The sequence below is a fragment of the Phoca vitulina genome, unplaced genomic scaffold (assembly GCF_004348235.1).
Source record: "Phoca vitulina isolate PV1807 unplaced genomic scaffold, GSC_HSeal_1.0 scaffold8, whole genome shotgun sequence".
NCBI lineage: Eukaryota > Metazoa > Chordata > Mammalia > Carnivora > Phocidae > Phoca > Phoca vitulina.
In genome coordinates, this window is record NW_022589711.1 from 70,451,829 (window position 1) to 70,476,844 (window position 25,016).

General features: G+C 41.7%; 1 protein-coding gene across 7 annotated transcripts in view; it reads left to right on the forward strand.

The window, feature by feature from the left end:
• The window catches only part of TNIK (TRAF2 and NCK interacting kinase), a 383,893-nt gene extending 369,464 nt beyond the window's left edge, over positions 1-14,429 (forward strand). For all 7 annotated transcript variants that reach the window (XM_032407214.1, XM_032407215.1, XM_032407217.1 and 4 more), the window contains 5 exons: positions 3,038-3,138; positions 5,340-5,489; positions 7,295-7,454; positions 7,735-7,874; positions 10,098-14,429. In XM_032407214.1, the coding sequence (XP_032263105.1) occupies positions 3,038-3,138; positions 5,340-5,489; positions 7,295-7,454; positions 7,735-7,874; positions 10,098-10,181 (635 nt within the window). In that variant the 3' untranslated portion in view covers positions 10,182-14,429. The remainder of the gene's footprint in view (positions 1-3,037; positions 3,139-5,339; positions 5,490-7,294; positions 7,455-7,734; positions 7,875-10,097) is intronic.
• The last annotated feature ends 10,587 nt before the right edge of the window (positions 14,430-25,016 follow it).

Here is a 25,016-nt window from a genome sequence, read left to right on the forward strand (position 1 = left end):
AGGGTGATGAGCAGCAAGTTCTCCCCCACTGCAACAAAGGATGAAAAGTTGGCACAGCCAATCTGAATTATGGGAATATGGAATCGCCAGGATAGACAGACACACACACACACACACGCACACGCGCACACACACACATACCCTACTTCCCCTGTTTAGCTCCTAGAATGTTGGCAGCCATACTTATGTACCCAAGCAAGAGATTGAAAGATTTGTCTTTGGAGAAACTAAATAGCCAGAAAGAAAAGATGTCCAGGTACTAATATTTGAAGGGCCATGGGAAGCTCGCTATCTAACCATCTAAACCTGAAGCCACACTTGTAGCGGATGTGGGGACATCCACTAATGGGAAGGAAACTTAGAAAGAAAGAACTTTAAAGGAAACAAAGATAATGAGGAGTGGAAGAAAATTAAAAAGAAACTGTAATAACTTCAGAGAGATTAGAAAAACTATTTCCAGAAGAGAAGAATAGGGACCATTATGAAAAACAGTTGGAGAAGGGTCAGGGGAGGCCATTCAGAGAGCAAGAAAAAATTCTTAGAAATTTGAATATATTGGCAAGGATAAAAAGTGTAGTAGATGTATCGGAAGATAAAGATGAGGCATCTCCTAGAAAGTAGGACAAGAAGAAAAGGAAAGGAAAAGAAAAGGAGACAAAAGTTAAGAAGGCAAAAGGATCAGTCCAAGTGCTTCAAAATCTAAGTAACATGAGTTTGGGAAAAAAGAAAATAAGAATTGGAAAGGGAGGAAAGTATCAAAGAAGTAATATAAGAAAATTTCTAGAACTAAGAACTTAAAATCTCAAATTAAAAGGACTCACTGTGAATACCCAGTATAGTGAATGAAAAAAAAGACTCACAGGAAGGTATATTAACATAACATTTCAGTACCCAGGAAATGAGGAGGTCCTTAAAGCTTCCAGATTATAATTAAATAAATAAACAAATAGTTTATATATTAGGTGGCTTGAGATTTAGCAGCAATACTAGAACTTAGAAGATGATGGAACAAAGCCTTCAACTGGTATTTTATAACCCATCTGTATTAACCAGGGTTCTCCAGAGAAACAGAACTAATAGGATACACACATACATACATGTGTGTGTGTGTGTGTGTAAGAGGCATAAATAAATGAGTGTGTAAATATACTCTCTCTATATAAAGAGGTTTATTATAGAAGTTGCCTCACATAATTATGGAGGCCCAAGATCTGTAATTGGCAAGCTGGAGACCCAGGAGAGCCAGTCTCTCAGACCCAATCTGAAGTCTGGAAAAGACCAGTTTCCCAGCTCAACAGTCAGGCAGGAGGTGGGTCTTCTTACTCAATCTTTTTATTCTATTCAGGTCTATAATCAACTGGATGAGGCCCATCCATACTGAGAGGGCATTCTGCTTTCCTCAGTGTACCCACTCAAATATTAATATAATCCAGAAAAGCCCTCACAGACACACCCAGAACAATGTGTGACCAAATATCTGGGCACCTTGTGGCCCGGTCAGGTTGACACATAAAATTAAACATCACGCCATTAAACCATCAGTCAACTTTGAATGCAGCATGAAGACATTTTTCAGATGTGCAGGGTCTCACAACATTTATGTTCCATACACTGTTTCTCAGGAAACTACTGGCCAATGTATTCCACCAAAATAAAGGCATAAACCTAGGAATCCAGGTAAAAAGTGAAGAAAATACCCAGAATGATGGTGAAGGAAATGTGGGTGACAACTCTGCCATAGGCCTAGAGAGAAATCGGTCCAAGTAGAGTGGGACAAGGGAGTGTTCTAAGAGGGGTGCCTTCAAGGAAAATAAAATGTCACGAATAGATTACCTGCCACATTTGACCACATTGAAGGCATTTACAGTACTAGCAGAAAGTCCATGTGCTTAGAGACAGATGTACGGAAAAGAAGGAAGTGGGGAGAAAAAAGACGAAAGACAAGAAAGAAAATGTAATTGTGGCGTGCTATAAGCCTCAGCTGTGAACCATAATCATTTCAACATGGGATCTTGATTTAACCAAAAATTTGAACTATAACTGTGTTAGTGGTGTGGGGGAGGAAGAAACATGTGTGTGTGAGAGAGAGAACTAGAGAGAGGAGATGGTTCTAAGAGACTAAATCCTTCCCATACTCTCAAGTCAATAGATAATACCTCCAACAGAAAAAAATCAAGAAATAACATTATAAGCATGTTATTTAGAAATATGGAAGTAAATAACCAAGGAAGTAGTTGAAAGTATATTAAAGACAGAATATGTAAACAGCAGGGGCACACTAAAGAAAAAGAGCCCAGGGAGCAAGAATTTGGTTCATTGCCGCGGGCTGTCCAGTTTCTTTAGGACATGAGTATTCTGTTCATTCAAATATTCTACAAAGGAAATGACTGCCACGCGCGCTGTCTTAGCCTGGTCAGGTTGCTATAGCAGAATACCATGCACAACAGGCACTTCTCACAGTGCTGGAGGCTGGGAAGACCAAGGTCAGGGTGCTGGCAGACTCGGTGTCTGCTGTGGGCCTGCTTCCTGGTTCATACACAGCAGTTTTTTTTGCTACAACTTCATGCAGTGTATGGAGAGAGGGATCTCTCTAGGGCCTTTTTCATTAAGGCACTAACCACTTTTAAATCCCTAGTAATTGGAATTCAAATTTGGATAATAAGCAAATGGCCACCTTTACATCTCTACCCATTTGCTAATTTTTCTACCATTTGGGCCGTACCAGCTCTCAGCTCCTAGCATGTGGGTGACTGTAAAAGCCAGGGAGGGGAACGTGAAGGTGACTATGCAGGTTCTTATTAAAATGAATAATTCACATCTAGACCTAGTGATTAAAGAGAATCCTAAGCCTTCAGATGGAGAAAAGAGCCGTCAGTATAAAGTAAAGGCCCCAAGTATTCTGCAGACCGAGTGCTTTAAAGAAAGTTCAGTCTGTATCTATGAGCAAATCTCCCACCAAGAACATAATGTGTATTTACATATGCAAAAGCCTGAATAAGTTGGTATACTTTTTTAATTTATAATTTGTCTATTACAGTTAAATATGAAAGGATTAAATTCCTAGTGATTGCCTTAAAGAATGCTGTGGAGATATATGCTTGGGCTCCTAAACCGTATCATAAGTTCATGGCATTTAAGGTAAGCGAGCACACGATTACCTAAAAAAGGGATTTTTTTTTAATTTTAGGTTCGCACCAGTTAACAAGCGCGTCAACTAGGACCAATTCTACTATATATAATAAACTCCCTTTAAAAGTATAGGAGCTCTTAGGCTTATTATTCCAAAAGCAAAGACTAAGCACTAGTACATGCTATAAAATTTACTGGGGGTCGGGGGATGAGTGAATGGGGAAAAAATTGGGCTGAACCCTCCTCCATATCAGGTCTAAAAATAATTGTCTCCTAGGAGCCTTTAGTGTGGGATGGCTACTGGGCAAAGCACTAATTGTGATATTAGGCAATGTGAGTCATTATAAAGGCACTTAATTAGGGTAATCTCTGATATGTCATCTCAAAAAGGCAGACCAACAGCAGGTCCAAATCTCAAGGATGAACCATGTCTCCAAATCCTGTCATCCTTATAAGCCTTTTGGGGTAAAGTCCCTACAACTCGCATAATGCACATATATCCCCAATGTTATTGGACTTCTCTGAAATGAATACTGAATGTAGTTCCACAAGGAAATGGCTTAGTTTCTCTGCATTCTGCTTTTTCATTTTTGACCTTATCTGAGCCTGTACCCACCATGGTTGGATTGGTCACTCATGACACTCAGCAGGAGTGGGATGAGGATATGCTAGTATGGTAGAACCCAGCTCGTGAAAGTTGACTCCCAAATGCCAGAAGGACCAGTACGTGCAGGCACTTGGATGTTTCCAGAGCTGCAGACTATCCAGAGCCCACATGAATTTCTTTTCTGTCCCCTGTCTCTCTCTGCCTGTGTCTCTCCTTTTCTTCATAGCAGATTGGCCCTCATGTTTTCTCCCCATCCTTGTGACTTTCCTCTTCCCTTGATCTTTATGTATTCTTTCTGGCCACTTATGCCATGTGAGGGCAGAAGCTGCCTTGGGAACACTATGAGGCACTCTTTGAGGCTGTCTTATTCCCTTAGTGCAAGGAGCTCATTTGTGATGTGCTCAGGAAGATAGATACATCAGTGGAAATGCTCTTCCTCCGTAACCCCACTTTTATGGAGAGAAAGTTTTGGAATGTATTAGGCTAGTAATAACACTTAAGGGGTGACACCTAAAAGCTAAAGCGGTGCTGCCATTGTGCCAAAATCTAGGTCCACAAAAGTTTTTCAGTCAAGGTCCCGTTCTGATTCTGGTTCGGAAGTTACCGCCATCAGTTTACCAGTCAAAATGCATGAGAGGGTGCAAAATGCTGTGTTCAGTCGACCACGCCCAGCCTGGCAGGAGGGCAGTGTGAAAGCCAGGACTGAACAGGAAGGACGGGAGCTTCCCCTACCATGAGACTCCGTTAGCAAAAGCTGAAAAAAGAGGGCTCTATTGCGTGGCAGTGACATTATAGCTGAGTAACTTGTGGTTTCGCAAATTCTCTCCCACATGTCAAGGCCCAATAAAAGTAGACTGTGCTGAAATAATGGCAAAAGAAAACAGAGGAATGCCTGGCAGCTAGTTGGGGCTTGGGCTCTGGATTGAAACACATGGAACCTTGGTAAACTTGGCTAGAGCTCTCTTTTTCCTTCCTACTTAAGCTGAACTACCCAACGTAAGCCATGAGTTTTGTGATGTTCCAGCCTCCCCCCTTCTCTATTGCCAAACCTAAGTCTCAGATCTCAGCAGTACGTTTAAAGAAGGTGCCAATCTGATGCCCACTCACTCACTGAAGGAAAATCAGAACCAGAGTGTGCCTGTTAATTCTGAACAGACTTAGCACAGAGCTGGTCCAGCTGCCCACCCCAGGCTGTCTCTGAAAGGGTCATGGCCATGCAAGGGCCCGGCTGTTCCATGGGAAGGGAAGGAGCCAGAGAGGTGGCTGGGCCTTCTCCAGAGGGAAAAGGCCAGAAATAAAGAGGAAAGAACAGCAGCACCCGGATGCCAAGTTCTTCAAGGATAACAACACTGTCGAAATTGACCACTGTAAACCTCTTCTCTGCCCTAGAGGACAAGGGGTGGAGAAAGGGCCACAAATGGGTGCTAGACCCTTCCTCCTAGAGCCAGAATACGAATAGACCTAAAGCTGTAAGAGAAATCTCCTGGCTTTTCACTGTGAGAAAGCCAGACATTAACTTCCACCAGGCTGTGGCTAAAAGAAACAATGATTAAGATAACTATCTCTTTGAACGATGTGGACACTCATGGGGTGTTTTTTAAAGTCTTTTGCAGATCTCCAGCACAAACCACTGCTTGTTGATCTCACGGTAGAAGAAGGTCAAAGATTGAAGGTTATTTTTGGATCACACACTGGTTTTCATGTAATTGATGTTGATTCAGGAAACTCTTATGATATCTACATACCATCTCATGTAAGTTCCTGAGTTCTACAACAACCTATGTAGAAAAGGGATTTGTTCTTGCACATTTTTAGTGCAAGTCATGCTAATTTCTACAAATCGGTACAGCAGATGGACTATCAACGCTAAAAGACTTCACTAAATAGACAATGCTTTTAACACAGAAAACATGTGACTGTAACTGATTTTTATGAGTGCTTAAAACTGAGTAACCCATAACAGCAATTCTTTGGCACTTACTAGACATGTTGTCTTATTGGACTTTAGATTAAAATGTGTATGATATTTTTCCTTTGGGGCATAAATTGTGTATTTTAAGTAAGAGTACAATAGACAACTTCCTATTTTCAGGTTTTGAAGGGAGATGGGTTCATGTGACTTGGGAAGTCTGTGGTCCCCTTTTGCTGTCTTTGTGGCTCTCTTCAACTTGAGGGGAGTGTTGTGTAGTAGAATCAGACACTGGAGGCATACCCTGGCTCTAGCCTGTGTTTATTTTGCAACAATGAGCACATTAGACAGTCTCTCGAACCCTCAGCTTTCCCATCTGTAAAATGGGGATAGAGGGACCCATTCCAGAGGGTTATCATCAGCAATAAATGAGGTAATACCTCTAAGGTGCTTGGCACAAGCCCCTGCAAATTGTCCTATGAACATTATAACACTGGAACACTGCCTAAAACCTGTCAAACAGAAATACCGCACCTGGTGTCACTTATTAGGATGGGTGCAGTGCAAGTCGTGTTTCCTGCACCTGATCCCGAGGCTACCATACAGTAGACACCGTCAGGAGAGTCTGAGGCCTGATCTGTTGCCAGTTGGTATCTTGAGAGTTTATAGGCTTTACTGCAAAAAAGCTCGATGATTGAAAAAAGTTGTTTCAGTACATGACACACGCACACGCACACGGTCTCTCTCACACACGCGCATGGCATTCACTGCTGCGTCCTAGCTTTCCACACGTGCGTGTGCATGTGTACACAGGACTCACAGCTTCCGTTCTTGGTGAGGTGACTGGGGCATCACTGTGATCATCCTCGGTCCTCTCATTTCCCCGCCAGGCAACTAGCGGGCTGCCATGTCAGCCTCAGCCCAGAGACCCCAGCAGCACTGCATCTCCCCTCCCACAACAAGTCCATCTACATTGATTCCAATAAAATGAGTGGTCATTTTAAATGTTTTTCTCAACAAGCCATTAATTTGGATTATTCTGTTATTTAGGCACCCAGATAGTCTGTGTTGTACGCTCAGAGCCTACTTGGTAGGCGTCTCTTTGGGTCCCACCTTTGACCATGTTTAGGCTGTTTCCACCAGATTCAGCTGGTTTGCATTCCCCTCATCTTTTTTTTAGAAGTAGATGGAAAACACGTGATTTCTTATTGTCCGTGAGACATGTGCTCAAATCCCAGTTCTACCACCAAATACCAGTGCAGCTTTGCTCAATCTACATAACCCCTCTGACATGCAGATGCCTCGTCTGTGGAGGACGATATCTACCACAGGGAACTGTTCTAAGGACTAGAAATGATATATGTAAAGAGCCCAGGGCTCGGCACATAGTCAGTGTTCCATACCTGTAGTTGTTTTTAGGGAACAGGTCAATTGGATTCTCGACCTAGTGCCTAAGTCTGTATTTGTATACCAGGGTATTTGACAGGTCAGTGGTTAAATTAAGCAAAGCAAAGCAAAATGTCAGTCTCTAGAATGAAAATGGTGGGCGGGGGGAGGGGATCCTCTTTTTTGCAATTCTTAGAGATGAATAGTCAAGATGCTGTTTTATTTTTAAAAAGAATAATGCCTGGCCTTTCTTTGTCTCCTAGATTCAGGGCAATATCACTCCTCATGCCATTGTCATCTTGCCTAAAACAGATGGAATGGAAATGCTTGTTTGCTATGAGGATGAGGGGGTGTATGTAAACACCTATGGCCGGATAACTAAGGATGTGGTGCTCCAATGGGGAGAAATGCCCACGTCTGTGGGTAGGTTAACCATTCCTTATCTCCTTCAGCAGTTACACCCCCCAAATGAAACGAAAGTCAAGAAATGTGAAACAACCATTTGATTCCACAAAAAAACAAAAAAACAAAAAACAAAAACAAAAACAAACAAAAAAACCAGTCTGTGAATAACACTTGTAAGACTTGCTTTGTCTGTTTATCTCAAGTCGTTTGTCATTTTTGTGGTTAAGATGTGAACAGATGCTGTGAGTTATTGCCCATCTAATGTTTTTAATGCAGTTTTGGAAATTCCTTTTGACAGCCTACATTCATTCCAATCAGATAATGGGCTGGGGCGAGAAAGCTATTGAGATCCGGTCAGTGGAAACAGGACATTTGGATGGAGTATTTATGCATAAGCGAGCTCAAAGGTTAAAGTTTCTATGTGAAAGAAATGATAAGGTAAATCCGTTTCAACATTTGCATTAGTGTTTGCATTTTAAGAGACCACCAGGTACCTGTGAAACCTTCATTTTCCTTTATACTGATTTGAATCACATCTGTGTTAAACAATCAATATTCTCTTGAAATGGCATTATTTGGTTTGATTCATGTGAACCCTCAAAATATATTATTCACATATTTAAAAAGACATTAGAACTTCTAAAAATTTCTTGTAAACTCTTAGCAACTTTTGTGGCCTGCCGGCCTTATGCTGACTCAGCAGACATCCCAAATTCTCCTACGCACATGGGAGAGTTGGCCCATCATTAATCACTCACAGTGGGTCAACTCTGCACTGCACTTGGAGACTTTTCACAAAGTCACTATGGGGGACCCAACCCATCACATTATATTCACTTTTAAATGTAAAACATTTGACATGGAGAAATATAAACTTTTAAAAAAATGTCACCCGTTCCTTAAGAAATGCACAGTCGCAAACTCAACTAGTGCCATGTCCTGTGTCATTCCAGCCATGTTTCTTCTGAAGTGTCATAGGGGGACTGTTTTGTAGTGAAACTGGTGGAGTCCGTCTGGCATGATCAGTCGCCTCAGAAGGGTATTCTGCAGCAGTGCTGCTTCTCCCTTGCCCTCCCCGTAGACTAACCGAGTTTTTAGGAGCTAAGCTGTGCTCATTTGTGAATCCATCCTTTGTGACTATGGCCAACTTAGAATGCTGTCCCCAAATAGCAGGCAGAAACACCTATAGCAAAGAATGTGATGGGTTGAACAGACGTACATCTCTTGGTCCATCCTGGTTCCCCAGAGGCCAGATTGGTCTTAGTCCAACCCTGGGGGTGTGAGTCCAGACTGTATTTAACCCAACTACTCTGACCTGGTGCGGTCTGGGTGGACAACAGCTGTGGGTGCCAAGGATGGTTCCAGGGCCTTACCAGAGTATGCCAGGAAATAGACCTGACCCCTGGTAAAACTCCAGGCCCAACCCAGCCTCTGGGGATCATAAGAGTAGGAGTGAGCTGGGTATAGATCCTCACACTCCAATTCATTGACGACCCACCCCAGCAAGCCTGTTCTAAGCCATGCCCACACCCTCGGGAGCAGGCTGGGACCACACCAGTGTCTGGGGCCCAAGGTTCAGAGCCCAGGGTGCACACAGCCTGGAGAGAACAGCCGCCCCTTCTTCCCCTTCCCCCCCGCCAGTGTGTTTCCATGGGTCCTCTGTGCTTCCCCATTTTGAGTCATTGACCCTAACAGTAGCTATACTTACATATGTAGCATTAGCTGAATGACAAGCATTTCCCCAGAACTTCCTAGGAAGTTGTTGTTGGGAGAGACAGCATTCTTCTGAAGGAGTTGTGGAAATGAAGTAGCAGAGACTTTACACTAGTGACAAAAGTAAATGCCTTGGACCAAAGTTTGGTGTTGGCTGACTAAGGGCTAGGCCACAGCCCAGAATATTATTTTCCCAGGGCAGTGGTTCACTGACATTTAAGCATGCAGTAACCCAAATTTTGCTCATTCCTCTTAGTTGTTTGATAAAATGATGTAACAGACCCAGACCTAATGGACTGTGGTTCTGTTTATTAATGCCATGTCTCCTTTGGCCTAGGATATGCCTGCACCAGCAGACAAGCCAAGAGTTAACTCTTGATATACCAAAGTGAATAGGCATGAGACACCTTAGCCTATCCGACCACACCATTTTTTTTTATTTTAAAAATTGATAACTGAAGTTATATAGTAGTAAGTAGACCCAAAATCCACCCCCGCCACCAACCTTGGGAATTTGAAAGGATTCTCTTCAGTCCTAAAGTCTGCCCTCTTGTCATTATGGGGGAGAGAAGGGAAGCCTCTATGGCTTTTTAGAGATTAACAAAGGACCTGTTGTGTCCTAGGCCAAAAATCTAGCACATTACCTAGCATGAAATGCCCGTTTAAAATGTGAGCATCCTAAGGGATGCTGCCAATTAAGATATAGCCCCTCCCGTGTTCCTGAAGGCCAGTACCACGATACGTGATAGTAATAATCATAGTAATCAAGTCAGGAGTGTTTACAGAGGATGCACTGTATTAAAAGGCACTTTTATAAACACCAGCCGTTGAGTCTTAAGAGCTGACACATGGCAAGGATAGGACATGTGAGAGAAAATGGATGGACGGTTGAAGAAAAGAGGAAAAGAAACCATGCAGCTGAACTAACTTCTTTTTAATTTCAAACAGGTATTTTTTGCATCCGTGCGATCTGGAGGAAGTAGCCAAGTGTTTTTCATGACCCTCAACAGAAATTCCATGATGAACTGGTAACAGAAGAGCACTTGGCACTTGTCTTCATGGTGTTGTTTCTAATTAAAAAGAACATAACTCATGTGGACTTAAGCCAGTCTAGAGCAGAATCAGAAGGCTTGGTTGAACATACCGATTTCCCCTTTTCCTCTCCCTCCCCCTGTCCCAGTACAGTCCACAGTCCATCTTTCAATGTTGCAGCCTGGTTGAGACGGAGAGAAAAACGTGGCAGGAATTTCCAGGAGACCCCCAAGAATGCTGCGTTGTCTGTGGACAAATATGGACCATGTGCCCTTCGGAGTTAGGGATAGAAACAAATATTGTGTGCTCTTATGATTAAGCTGTGTTATGGTGGGTTTTGAGTTTTGCTTTTTGTTTTTCCACCTTTTTCCTTTACCCCCTTACTTTGTAAGAATGGGGAGAGAATGCATACTGAGAAAATGAGTCTGTTTTTAATTCTGTCTGCCTGCTAGCTTTAAGTATACGATATGTTGTAAAATTTCCAATTTCAAATGGTGAGAGACAGCACAATAAATGTACCTTATCTCCTTACACTGAAGGCCATAATTGCATAGTGGGGTAATTTTAGAACTCTTTTGCCTTCACCAACCCAAAAGGTTGCTTTTTGATAGCAACTGGCTAATGAATTTTTAAAAGAAAAGAAAAAATACTAGTTTTCCCCTCTTTGGGGAAATAGATTTTAAATGGCTAAACTACTAGCCTTAGACTAATAAAATCAACTACCATTTTTGTGAGTCTGACAGGCCCTATTTTTATATGGCCCTGTGCAGAATGGAATGTGTTGAATGGGATAGTAGTGCCATTGTATTGAGTTGGCTCTAGCGATTGAGGGGCTCTAGAACACAACCTTCCCTCAGCTATTAGGCAACAGATCAGGGCAAAAGATGGGATGACTGATGGGGTCGGACAAAGAGAGCTTCTGGGAAACAAACTAAAAAAAAAAATTTATATATATATATATCTCCATATATATATATACATAAATATATATATATACACACACATGTATGTGTGTGTGTGTATATATATATATATATATACACATTCTTTTTTTAATGCACAAAGCCTCTAGCTAAGAGGTCACTGGCTTCGGGCTTCATTAGGAGTGAGACTGTTGAGTTCTTTCTGGGAATTGGGGCGTGAATGACATCCAAACTCTGGTCATTCCCAGCTTTCTCCTGAGGGTGCCACTTTCTCAAGATGAAAACTGTGACTGAAAAAATAATAATAATAAATGTTTCTGAGCTGCCTGTGTTCTCTCTGGGTTGGTGAGAGAAGGGACTAGACTACTAGGCCTGCGTGAGACACAGCAAGCCGCACTGGTTCAGAGTTTATAGAACTTAAAAGCAAGGCTTTGGCCAGAATTCTGAGACCCTGATCATTTTCCCTTCCTCCAAATTACCTAACATCTGGTAAACAACATTTGTGCAGAGATATGTATGTATTTAGTTCAGGTTGACTTGTGTCCTTATAAACTCTTACTCGGATGATTTGAACTTTTACGTGACTGTCTGGGGTTTTTTTTCCAAAGCTACAAGCATGGCCGCCTGTGGATCGAGGTGTTGCAAAACGATATCTGTGTTGCGCTTCCTGTTTTAACCTACCTCGTTTCGTTTGTTTTGTTTCACTGTTCATCACAGCAGTGTTATCTCCAGGAGACATATAGAGAGCTCAACTGGCAATCTCAGGTGTAGTTAATATTTTTTAAACAAAACAGTAGTTGACCAAATTGTTCTTCAAAAATTAAAAAAAAAAAAATCCAACATCGACAAAAACTAATGCGGTTTCTGAAAAAAGCAATTACTGTAAAGAGATTTTTTTTTTTAAAAGTCTGTGATCCTACTGATTTTTGCCTAAATACGTTAGCAGCTGATGTACTATTAATGAGAACGAAATATAAGTTAGGAAAATGGAACCAATTCAATCTGGTGGCTTGGGCCAACGGGGGAAGGGCAGGGGAATTATTGCAGTTTCTGAAGTAGATGATTATGCCTCTCCTGTAAAGGGGTTATCCTTTGCATTTATTTTAAGCAGATAATGCACAGTAATGGAATTGAGGATTATCTTCAGGCCATCACCAAGATGTCCTCATCACGGTCCCTTTAGCTCTCAAAAGCAATGAAATCCTCCTGTTCTCATTTTTACTGCTATGGATCTGCTGCTGAACAATACTCTCTTCACAAATTCCATGCAACAAATTTCAGCAATAACTGTTTGGATTGAATTTAGCAACTACTGTAATTGGATGCTGACGTGGACAAAATACATTGATTTGGGTCCCATCCCCAAATGTGATTGCCACCAGTTCTTTATATTGCTGCTGTGGTATTTTAAACCAGAAGCTTCTTTAAATTATGTTGCAAACTGATCTTTGTTTTTATGTTATGTTTTGTTTTGATTTCTAAGTGATGAGTTCGAAACACACAGCTTTAAATGATTTTTTTATTGTGGGATTTTGGGTACAGTTAAGAAATAAAAGGGAATCATTGTGTTTAAACATAAGGTAGTTTGTGAATGTATTTTTTAAAATCTAGAGTCATTGCAACAAAAACTCATAAAAACAATATTAATGCGGTCTTGTTTACAGTATGTACAGTGACATTACATAGAACACGAGCTGCTTCTGGTGCCAGCAACAATAAAACACAGACGTGAAACATCAAGCCATGCCTTTTATATTTTTGTACCACTATTTTACATGGAGTACAAGGCAAAACTAAATTTAAAAGGGCCCCTAACAAAGCTGTCTTCCTTAACAGATCTCTAAAGAATTCCTTGAAGCTTTTATCTTCAAAAATACATTTTCTTCCATCAGGACAAACCCCAGCCCTGATACACTGAGACCCCGGTCATGCAGAGTATTCCAGACTATTGTTCTTATGGCTCATAACAATTCCCAACTTTCTGGTTTGTTTGTTTGCTTTTTCTTTCTTTCATTCTTTCTTTCTTTCTTTCTTTCTTTCTTTTTTTTATGGTGGGGGAAGGGTTGTGCTTTTCATCCATCTTAATAGCACCTTAATAAAAATTTCTTTAATTTTGAAACTAGTTAGTTTCAGTGTTTAGTTTTAGTTCTTCCCAGAGGGGATTTTGTTTCGGGAATTGGCTCATTTTATTTTTGTTGTTCTACAAAGAGAAACTGAGCCCTCCCCCCAAAGTAAGTTTTGCTAGATCTTTTCAGTCCTTATTGCTCTAAATTTGATAATCATACCGTAAAATCCACAGAGCCTGCCCAAACCATAGTCTTGGCCCAGGTTCTGACAGGTGACCATCATTCTAGGGTGCCGGTCAGGGGAACTGCAGTAGGGATTCCTGCGTCCGGTGGGTGGTAGAAACAGATGACCTCTAGGATCTCCTTTTGAATGGTGAGAGCCCTCCCCATGCCAGTTACATCCCGACCATTGCCAGTGCACACAATATGAATGAAGACAGCTTGCACTAAGTTCCACACAGAATTAATGGCTCTGTTTACATAAATGTCATTATTTTTCTTGACTTTTAAACGATGCTTCAAGAAGACCTAGAGCCATTAAAACAGTATAGATCAAGGTCCTGAGGAAATCACACAAGGCCACCCGGACAGGGACTCCATTTTTCTAACACAATGCCAGTGCTTTCTAACATACACGTCTCACATACTTGGCATCGAGTACACATTTTTAAAAAGCATCTTCATTCCTGGTTGTCAAGACCGACTAACAGTTTTCTGTCTGCTCTTGTGACTCATTGGTCATTGGTGTCTCTGGTCCCTCTTGTGTGGTAGATTAGAAAGATATGTGAAAGTCAGGTCAGAGCCCTTTTGGTTTTGTCCGCTGCCAGACAAAAAAGTGCCTGAAGTCTGACCTCTCATTCCATGAAGTTAAAAAAAAAAATTTCTTTTCTTTCCTATTATGTGTACCAGTTCCCGTCACTGTATTCTGGAAATGTGGAAGAGCTCTTTGTGTCAATAGTGTGTGCTGTCTTTGGAAGTCTGCTTGAACAGGCATCCCTGCATTTGTGCTGATTGCTTTCAAATATAAGATGTGCTACCTTATTTTTAAGGAAGAAAATAAAATTTGTTTTAACCCACTGGAGGAAAACAGGAGAAATATCCACAACACACTGATAACAATTCTGAATCATCCTCCCAAGCCCCTGATGTTCCAAAATCCTTTCTGATACTATGTTCTGGCCATCTCAACAGTTTCTGTGAATTATCAGTTACCTTTTAGTTCATTCCTCAAAAATTTGAATCTGACCAAATCAAATGAAGCATAACAAACAAATCTATAACTGGCCTCCCTTGAGACGACATAGTTATAACATAAAATCCAGAAGTCCAAATGTGATTTCGTTTACCTGCCAATATTTCTCAAATGCCACTACATTTTGGCTTTGCTGAGTATAGCAGTATCTGGAGCCCTAAGGTGTGCTGTCCTTTCATGGGTCTCAAAATGGTATAAACTGAACTGTTTTCAGAAGCCCCAGCAAAGAAGAAAATCCCTTCAGAACTTTCAGGTTCAAAATTAACCATTCGTACATTTCTACCAAGCATTTTCTAGGGTTGATTTCCATACTGTATCATTGTTCTGGGAATTTTTCCACAGGCAACTAGAATATTCAAAACATTGCATCGTGGTAAGCAGTAGGGGACCCTAACTCTGCTGTGAACTTTATTTTTCTAAGCCTGCCATTCCAGGAAGTGCCAGAATGCACCAAAACTAAACTCCCCATAAAACTGTGCTCTTAAACAGAAGTCCCTGGATACGTTTTTGAGATATTTTAAATCCAGATCAAAATCCTGGACTCTATGTCCATGAGACCAAACATTTGGGTGAAGACTAAAACACAGTTAGAAATAGAAATGTTCTAAAAGATTACAGATTTTTTGCTTTGTGTAGGTATCTTCCAACTAACTCAACTCCTTGCATGATAGTTTGGTTTTGATGGTTTGTTTTTATCCTCGGTGCGTGACATTGCACTGCTGAGCCTGAGCAAAGGCTGGTGGAGAGGTGAGTTTTCATTTCCAGCAGTGGGTTATTATGTGTACATAGCAAATATCCATGCCCCAGTTGCCCCTTCCTCTTAATCTCTTCTCCTGGCGTTAGTGTGAAGGAATACTGTATTATGCTTTGTTTAAAAACCTCAGTTATTACCCTGAATCAGAATTTCAAATGTTAGGTGACAGCAAGAAATCATAGCAGGGAAAAAAAAAAAGGACAGCCTGGATGAACTTTAAAATTGGATGTTGTGAAGCTATTTTTGTGCATTTTAGCTGTCTTATTTACAATGTCAGCATAACTGTAGAGATGCCAAATTTACAAGATTGGGAGGGGAGACTATCATTCTGCTATGCCTACAAGTGTCTACATTGTTGAAATCTCCAGTTTTCTAAAGTGTTTCACATTGTCAGAAATATGCTGAAACTGGGTAAGTCTCACCTGTGTTAGGGTATAAAAGAAAATATTCTTGGCATATTTTCTAGTCTGAACCTTTTGGGTACTTTCCAGTATTCTTTCCCTGCATACAAAAAGCCTTCAGTTGTTGTGCATAGTTGTTCTGAGCAGTAGCTAGAAACGATTTGGTGGGTTCTAAGCCAAGGTTTTCCCATAGAGTCACTGCCACGCCTTGGAATATATTATGTTATCTCTGTCAACGTGTAATAAAGCATTAATAGTAGTAGGATGCCTGCTTGTTCCTCATTGCCACTTCCAGACTATTATCCGTCCCTCCTAAACACCCAATGCTTTGAAGCTCTTGCCATCAACGTACAAAGTCCCTATCTACCTTCCAGGCCTCCCTCGAAGTGCTTAAGTATTTTCAGTTTTGGCTCACTGTCCCTGGCTCCAACACCCCTTTCTTAACTCTTGGTGATTGCGATGTCCACTTGGACAATCCTATAAATACCCTGCTTTCTTGGTTTCCTGGTCTTGTCCAATGAAACATATTACCAATTACTACATTGCCTCCTTAATTCATAGCAGGTGGCTCTTCCTATTTGCTCTGGGTAGCTCCCCTGCAACCTCACCAAATAAAGGCCACTGGCCCAATAATTCCTTCCCTCTCCTGCATCCCCATTTTCCCCCATCCCATTGGAGGATTTCACTACATTCATGCTGGTATCTCTTGTCTTATAAACACTCACCTTGACCACCTTACCCTAACTACCATCTTATTTATCTGCTCCCCTTCACAGAAAAACTCCTCAGAGGGAATTATGTATACTTAGTGTCTTCAGTGACCTTGGTCTCTTGAACCAACTTAAATCAGGCTTTCATCCCCACCATAATAGCTATTGCTAAGAAAAATGTGATCTCCATGCTGTTAAATGCAATGGTTAGGTCTCTGGCTTCATGCTTTTGACTTCTCAGCAGTCTTGAACACAGTTAATAACAAATTCTTTCCTGAAACACTTTCTCAGCTCTGGAATATCCCTCATGTGCTCTCATGCCTCTGGCCACTCATTCTCAGTCCTGGAGTGCCCAGCACTGGACATTCCCTCTCTAAATGATCTTTTCCGGTGTTGGGACTCTATCCACTGAAACACCCACATTTTTAACTCTAGCCGTAACCTCCTTCCTGAATGCCGGAGTTCTATGTCTCACTTCTTACTTGCTATCTTCATTTGGATGTCTAGTTGGCATCTCCAACTCAACACATCCAAAACTAAACTAATTTGCACCCCACCCACCATTTTACTCCCATCACATACATCCTGTGTCAGTAACAACAACTCCATTCTTCCAGGCCAGAAAATCTTGTAGTTACCTTTAAATTTTCTTTTTTACATACCACATACAATCCATTGGCGGGGGCGGAGGGGCGGGTGGAATCTGTTTTTCCTCGCTTCAGAATATATCCACAATCCATGGATATATGAGTCCATGCCACATCTTGCCTGGGATGACACTTTTAAAAACATATAAAAGTTATGGTACTTTTCTGCTCAAGTCCGCAATGTCTTCCCAACTCCCAATGCTTACATTCACTCTAAAGCCCTCATAAATCTGACCTATCCTTTGCCCCATTTCCAACCACTACTACCACTTCTCTGACCTCATCTACTGGCTCCCTAGTTCATTTGCTCCACCACACTGCCCTTGCTTTTTCCAGAACACTCTCAAGCGTGCTCTTGTCTCAGGGTCTTAGCCCTGGCTGCTTCCTCTGTCCAGACATCTCTTCCCCCACACCTCTGCATGACTCGCTCCTCCTTTCCTTTAGGTACCTACACAAATATTCTTTTACTGTCAGAGATGTATATAATCTCTAATCGCCCACTCATTTTCTGCTTTATTGCTCTTCATAGAACTTATCAGCATCTACTTTGTTCATTGGCCTAGCTCCAGTACTTTGAAGAATAGCTGGCAAACAGTAGATGTATTTATCGGTTGAATTAATGAATGAAGGAAAATAAACAATAGCAGAGTTTTGGCATTAAAAAAAGCTACAGAACTATATGGTCATTTTACTTCAATATCAAAACAAAAAGCTGTGTCCAAAGTTCATATAAAAGCATTGGTTTGCTTTCATGTAGAAAACAGAAAACCCTATGATTTTCTTTCCTGGAAGGCTATTGTGGATGGAAAACACCTGACTGTGATTCTGGCTGTACTTTCTCCATTAATCATCTTAACAGGCCAAGTCGCAGGACTGGAGGAGAGACTGTCATATAGAACCTGGGGAAAAGCAGCATTTCAAAACTCTTACATTTATACAGATAATGATCCATCTTAAGCTACTGGTATTGCAGGGTTATTGGAATGGGAAGAGGATTCTGCATTTTGTTTCCTGGTCTAAATGTTTAAAAATGATAGCAATTTTTTTTCTAAAACAAGAAATAAACAACAGGCAATGTATCCCCCTGCCAAAGGCAGCTTCAAGAAAACCTAATGACATTCGGGTCTTATCATTTGTCCAAGTGACAAGAGCTCCGAGGCTTGCCTGGGCAGGCTCTACCATCTGTATGTATTCAGCACCCCTGGATGTTGTTGCATGAAGCCTCATTTAGGAAATTGAAACATGCCTTCTGATGAATGTACTGTTTCACTCAGTCTTGTAAAGGGCACACCTTGTAGTTTCGATCTGTTCAATTATGTATTTTCCTGCTCACTTAATAAAAGAAACATATTTAAAAATAAAGGAGGAGGAGAATGAAATGACATAATATGAAGCATTATAACAATGACATAATTTTTTGTTCTTTTATTATTATCTGTGTCTTTTCACAAATCTGTCAAGATGAAGGATAATGTGTAATTCATGCTAAATAGCCAGGGTCAAGGTCTTAATCAACCTTTTCCAGGACCAAATCCCCATTTGATTCCATGGTGCTTAGCTGCAGATTCCTGAAGTTCTTTACAAAAGATACAAGGCATTGGCTTCAGTTACAGATGGAGCATGTGAAACAGATGCTAAGGAATGCCCAAGGTGTTACTGCAAAATGAGCTTTCCATAAGTTATGTAAAAAAGCATTCTAGAGTTTGGTTTTCTTTAAAACTGAGTATCGCCAGCCTGAATGTGTTTTTATGTTTCCATAAGCAACTAAGTCCAAGTTCTGTGACAACAACAATGTGACAGAGGGTCACCGCTCCCCTCCCCAGAATTGTCATCTTGGTTTCCAGAATTCAAAGTTAATTTACCAGAGAATGTCATGAAAACATAGATTAGCAGCATTATGGTATGACCAGATTGTTCAGCCCTATACCCGGGACTCCACGATCTCAGGTTATCTTGTATTACTAACCTCCCTTAGTAAAATAGATGGCAGTTGGAAGATGAAAGAATTTAGAACCAGAAGGCATCCCTGGAGCAGAAAGAATCAGCATAGCCTTCAGATTAACCTGAGGCTTTCCCCCCTTCCCCTCCTTCCTCCTCACTCGAACAGCCATTCGAAATTGAAGGCCCACAGCCCAGAGCATGCCAAAGTTATCACCAGTCCAAGGCAAAATGATCAGAAAGGACAACATAGTGAGTTCTCCATAAAGCTCATTCAAAGACACTTTTATTTGGAGACAGCATGCTTTCATCATACAGTCATAAGATGTATTTGAGAGCGGACACTGATAATATATACAGCCGTTCATTTTATTAAATGTTCAAGTTTGGGTTTGGGGAGTGGGGGTGGAGTTGGTTTTGGAGTTTTGGGGGTGTTTTGGGGCGGGGGTTAGTTTTTGTTTTTACCCATGGTTCTAGTTTGGCAAAATTAAAAGTTGGCAGCCTTTTTGTCAGTCCTCACAAGATTTGGGCTTGGATTAGGGAGGCTTTGGTTTTGTTTTCCAAATTTTTCTGCTTAGTGAAGTCCCAAAAAATGTGGTAATGAATGCTCCAGAGTACTTATAAAAGTCCAGATCTTTTTTCAGTATAGAAATGTACTAACCATCTCAAAAATTGATGGGGTAAATATTTTAAAAAGCATGGGGGGAACCAGCATATTCCGGCACCAGGAACAAAGCAGATGCCCCACCTGGTGTCTGTGATTTAGACTTACATTGCTGGCTTTATCAAAGTAAATAAGTGGTGGTTAAACTGAGGCAGAATTCAAGCCACTGTGATGGGCTGCTGTGCCATCAGAATGGACAGGCTGTGAGGGGGAAGACATCGCAAAACACAGATGTTATCAGCTAACTGCATCCCAGCCACCTTATCAGCCTGTGGTTCCCAATCTTCTCCAATATGATGACCCCCATCATAACCACCCTAAGAAACTGAAAAGCAGCAAGAAGTTCAATAACACTTTCAAACGAAACCGCATTTTATAAGCCACATTCATCTGAAAATATGTACTAAGACACATGAGTCATTTGTTAAGTCTACAAACAATGTTTGGTATACACATGGGTTACTAGGCCTGCTGAGGTCCCTGATCCATAATTTGGAAAATTAACTGTAAACATTTTCCCCCATTTGCGTCTTCGTTTTGTTTTATGGCAATCTTTGATGTGGATATGTTAATGGTCATTGGTTCTGTTCATCTTAATAAGGCTGCCCTTGTACCTTCGGCTATCAGAGAACTTAAAAAAATATCATCATAGTATTTTTATATTTTTGCCTATTTATATGCCATCTTATTTCTTTTAAGTATTTGCAACATCTATGATCAGACTTTTGACAAACCACTAAAGCAAACCCAGCTCTCACCACCTGTGTGAAGAAAAGCCAAGTAGCCCCAGAGCTTTCCAGATCTGGATTCAGCCAGCTGCTGCCCCCACAGGGACAATGCTTGGGGATGAATCACACCATCAGTCAGGAATGCCAGTGATTTCTGTATGTTGGTGGTAGGAGCCCCTTGAATGGATCATTTTGTGCATGTAATCCCGTGCATTCTTGGACTTGCTGTCTGTAGGACTCAGCCGCCAGATTTCCTCACTGAACCCCAGCTTGGAAGCATGAAGCTGCCCTGTGGCCCAACTAGCCCAAATTCTCCCGATAGTAAGAATCACCTGCGTGCTTATCACTAAGGCAGACTTCTGGATCACCCACCCTTCTGTGAATAGGACTCTGTAATTTGATGCCCCTGAACCACCCCCAGACCCACGCTTTGAGAAACATTACACTTCTGAGCTTTTGCTTCTTCCCCTTTGAACAACTCTGTATGCTTTCCACACAGAAAGTGTGTCCAAAACCTGCCCCTTCTTGATGATATGCAGGCCTCCGGTCCCATCTTTTGTCCCACGCAGGGCTTTGAGAAGAGAGGGTTGCCTAGCGGCTGCTGGACCCAACCACCCCAGAACTGGCTCTCTGAGCACCGAACCTCGCTCTTTCGTCCGCGGTCAGGGCCGGGCCAGGTCTGCACCACGGGGGGCGCACTCCTCCGACAGCCCAGAGCTTCCCACTTCTTTCCTGCACAACCTCTTCCTGTCTCAAATCTTCAAGTCTCCAGTCTCACCATCCCTTTTATTGTCTCTTAGATTGAGGTTGTGATAAAATTTATTACTATTTATTTAGTTCCATACTTCTCTCTTTGATAACCAACTTCTGATTTCTTTCGACTTAGCTATTTACTTTTTTGTTCTTTTTTCTGCCTTTCCCTTTTATTTGGCAACTGTCTTGATTTCTACATCTTTGTGACTTTAAATTCTTCTTACTTTGTTGTTCTCCTTATTTGAATCTTTTTATGATTAAATGTCTGCATTCACTTTTGCATGTTATTTGTTTTTAACTTTTTCCTTTTTTTATTTGAATTTTATCTATATGCTTTAGTCCGCATGTATGTTCTTTTTTTACTCTTAATTTATTGGTCTCTTGGTTTGCTTTATTGGTTTTGTCTATTCTATGTTCTAATCATTGTTTATTTATTCATTATAATTATTTTTCCATCATATTTAAAATTTTTTTCTCCCTAATTTTAATTTTAATTTTAATTTAGAACTCATTCTATTTAATCCCCTCATTTTGTAAAGGGGGACACTGAAATGCAAAGAGTTAGAAATAATTTGCTCAAGATCTTAGGGTAAGCAATGGTAGAACTGAAAGAAGAAGCCTGCTCTTTTGGTTACTGGCCTGGTCCTCTGTCTACCAAACCATTGCAGTAACAATGACTGTGCGAATAAGACCCTTCTTTCAAATAAAGAACACCTGAGTATCACCTCTTCAAAGAGCATTTAGTTCCTGAGACATCAGAGTGGAGACTGATTCAACGTCAGTGATCACCCAGGGAGAAGGCTGTTCCTTGGCCTTTAACCAAAAGGACATGTGAAAATCAAGTGAAAAGGGGAAAGCTGAGAAGTGGGACTTTATTTCTAAACTACTTGGAAGAACAGAATCTGAAGCCAATACAATCTGCGACCCTAGGTAAAAACACCTCTCCAAGCCTCTCTGTTCTTACTTCTAACATGGGGATAATGAGACCATTCCTGCCTGCCTCACAGTTGTGTTATGTTGATCACATCAGGTCATGGATGAAAAAGCTCTTTGTAAATTTTGTGTGTAGTTGTCCTTATAATGACCATAAAATTCAAAAGAAGGGTTAGAGGAATCACTACATAAAAAGAATACCATTGTTACTTTTTAAATGTGTGTATCTATCTATTTAAGAGGGAAAGATAGGGGTGCCTGGGTGGCTTGATCCAGTTAAGCGTCTGACTTGAATGCTGGTAGTGATCTCGAGTCCTGGGATTGGGCTCTCCGCTCAGCAGGTTGTCTGCTCGTCCCTCTCCCTCCCTCTCCCCCTCCCCCTGCTTCTGCTCTGTCTTTCAAATAGATAAATAAAATCTTAAAAAAAAAAAAGAGGGAAAGAATAAGGTGCCTATGCCACTCAATACCTCAAATCATATTTTTTCCCTCTTCTTCCTTTAAAAAAAAAAAAACAAATTACTTTTTATTGACTTTCTATTGTTTTTTTGCACATTTCCATCCGGTGCTCTTGGGTTTATATTCCTGCATTATATGCATGCATTGGCCTGCTTCATTCCCTAAGCTTTGATGGTTAAGAAAAAATGAATATAACTCTACCTCAATGAGAGCTACTTTTTAAGAATGTCTGTCTGCAGACTTGCATTTGGCCTCACCAATCAAGCAGTGGCTTCTGTGGCAGTCCGTACTTTCTTCCCTGATCTATTTTGTACTCCTACATTCCCACAAACGTTCCAGCTACAATCTTTGTGGAAGTTAACAATGACAATCAGAAAAAACAAAACATTACCTTGTACATCTGGTATTTGAGATTTTTAAAATTTCATGACCCAATAAACTTTTCAGACAGCGATCCTTTAGTGCCTCGGCATCTGGAGCAGTTACCTCCTGGCAAAGCTGGCTGTGCGGCAGCAAATTAATAGATTAAAATCTAAGTGAATTCTCACTGGCAAGGAATCTGTGAGTAAGGACCATGGATGGGTCAGGTTGTGCACTAAGCGATGAGGACAAAGGCTCAGGGACGTTCTAGTGTTAGGCCTCCTCTTGGCGGGGGCCATAATCATCAGAAGTGAATTAGAATAGCATTCGGCATTCAAGACTCTTACCTGTGGGAACACTCGGACCATCTCTTTGCCCTTTAGTGTGAAGCCATCAGCAAGGAACCTAGCCCTTATCTCTGCCGTGGTCTTACACGTCTCGAAAGGACAAAATTGCATACCTGTAAGGAACTTAGAGCCTCACCCCCCCGAGACCAGAACTGAGTTGCTCAAGGTGGCCTGAAGGGCCGCAGCAGCATTGGAACAAGAAGGCTCGTCTCCAGACTCCAAGGACAGCACTCCCTCCTGTCCACCAAGCCGTTCTCCTGACCCTCTTCATCCTTCTCCCATCAGTGGCAAAATAAAGGCAATGGTTTTGTTGTGTGGCAACAGAGTCCCCCCAGAAGACTTGGCTAGAATCTGGCAGTTGGGTCAGGGTAAGAGAGACGGGCGCCTGTGCTCTTGCTATAGCAAGGCAGAGCAATGTCCCCCTTCAGATCAGCACAGGCCGCCTGAGGAGAGTCTGGGAAGACAGAAGAAAAAAGGGGAGGATAGGGGAGAGGAAAGGCAGTGACATGGCTTCGGGGCAGACTCCCCCTGTAAGGGGAGACCGCAGCCGCCACAAAGGAGGGCTCCATTCTGAGGCTGCCTTGAACATCCCTAGAGGCCCATAGGATTGCTCCTGGGACTGCGGAAACTGAGTCATCTACTGCACAGAGGCACTGAGGCACGACCCTTCAATTTTGATAAGCTGGTTTGAGTCACTGAAGACAAATAAAAACCGCTTCCTCTTCCCACCAACCGTCAAAAAGTGCTTCAGCAAATGCATTTGCCTTGCTCAAAGAAAGGAGGTGATTTCAAGTTGCGAGGGAGAGAAGTTTGATTTGCTTTTATGTTTGCCGATCTTGCCACTGCCTCTCAAATATGTCTCTGCAGAGATGCCAGAAGCCCACATTTGGTGTTTGTAAGCACTGGGGATTTTCTGAGGGGAGGGGGCTCATAAATGGAAGCCAGCTGTGTCTCTTAGAGATCGGCAAGACAAAGGAGTACCTGGGTCAACAACTTGCCCACCACCAAATTGCACCATCTGCTTGTGACACTACATTCCTGGAACTCCTCTGTGTCTGGTAAACAGCTGTCACGAGAACCATTTCTCCCTGACACTGCTCCTTTTATTGGTGACCTATTGGTCAACAACACAGAGTAACGCTGTTTGTTAAACCTCAGTGATGACCTCATGATCTTTGCTCCCATTTTTTTATGTCAACCTCATAAGCCTCCCTTAGCACCCTGCAAATTAGCAGCAAATGGTATTGAAGGCAATGATAGAAAATATCACAAACACTGTCTGAAAATGATTAACCCATGAACATTAAAGAGACACAAACTCATAACGGAAAGATGCCCTGCAGGGTGTTGTGGCCATGTAGGCATTCTTGATTGAAAACTGGTTAGGAACAGAGAATTTTAATAGACTTAATTTAAACTGAGATGACTTAAAAATCGCAAACAAAAATTTTCTGCATGCAGCAGCACCATTCAATTTAGACTGAATTACCCAATGATGAATTAATTTGGGACAGCGCTCACTGAAAAATTGCCATAGATGTGCACCTGTCAAAGGAATTTGCCACAGATCGTCAAACCTTCGTGACATGAATGGCACGAATTCAGGGGGCTGCCCACTCAGTAGACCTCTTGCTTTTCTAATGAGAGTTGTCCTCATTGCCAAATATCACGAGCTCCAGTTAGAAGAAAGAGCAAAAAGGTGGGAATGGTACCTAGACTTGTACGAGCTACTGGGTAGCTTTTCATCTGGTACCTGTGACTCCCAATGTGGGTCATTGTGAGGCTATTAAGGTCACTGCATCTGTCCAAGAAGTTCTTAACAGTCACAGCCCCAGTGACCAGGGCTACTTCCTCTGCCCTGCACTTGGTAGCCAGAGGTCTGCCTTTGGGATGGGGTCAAGAG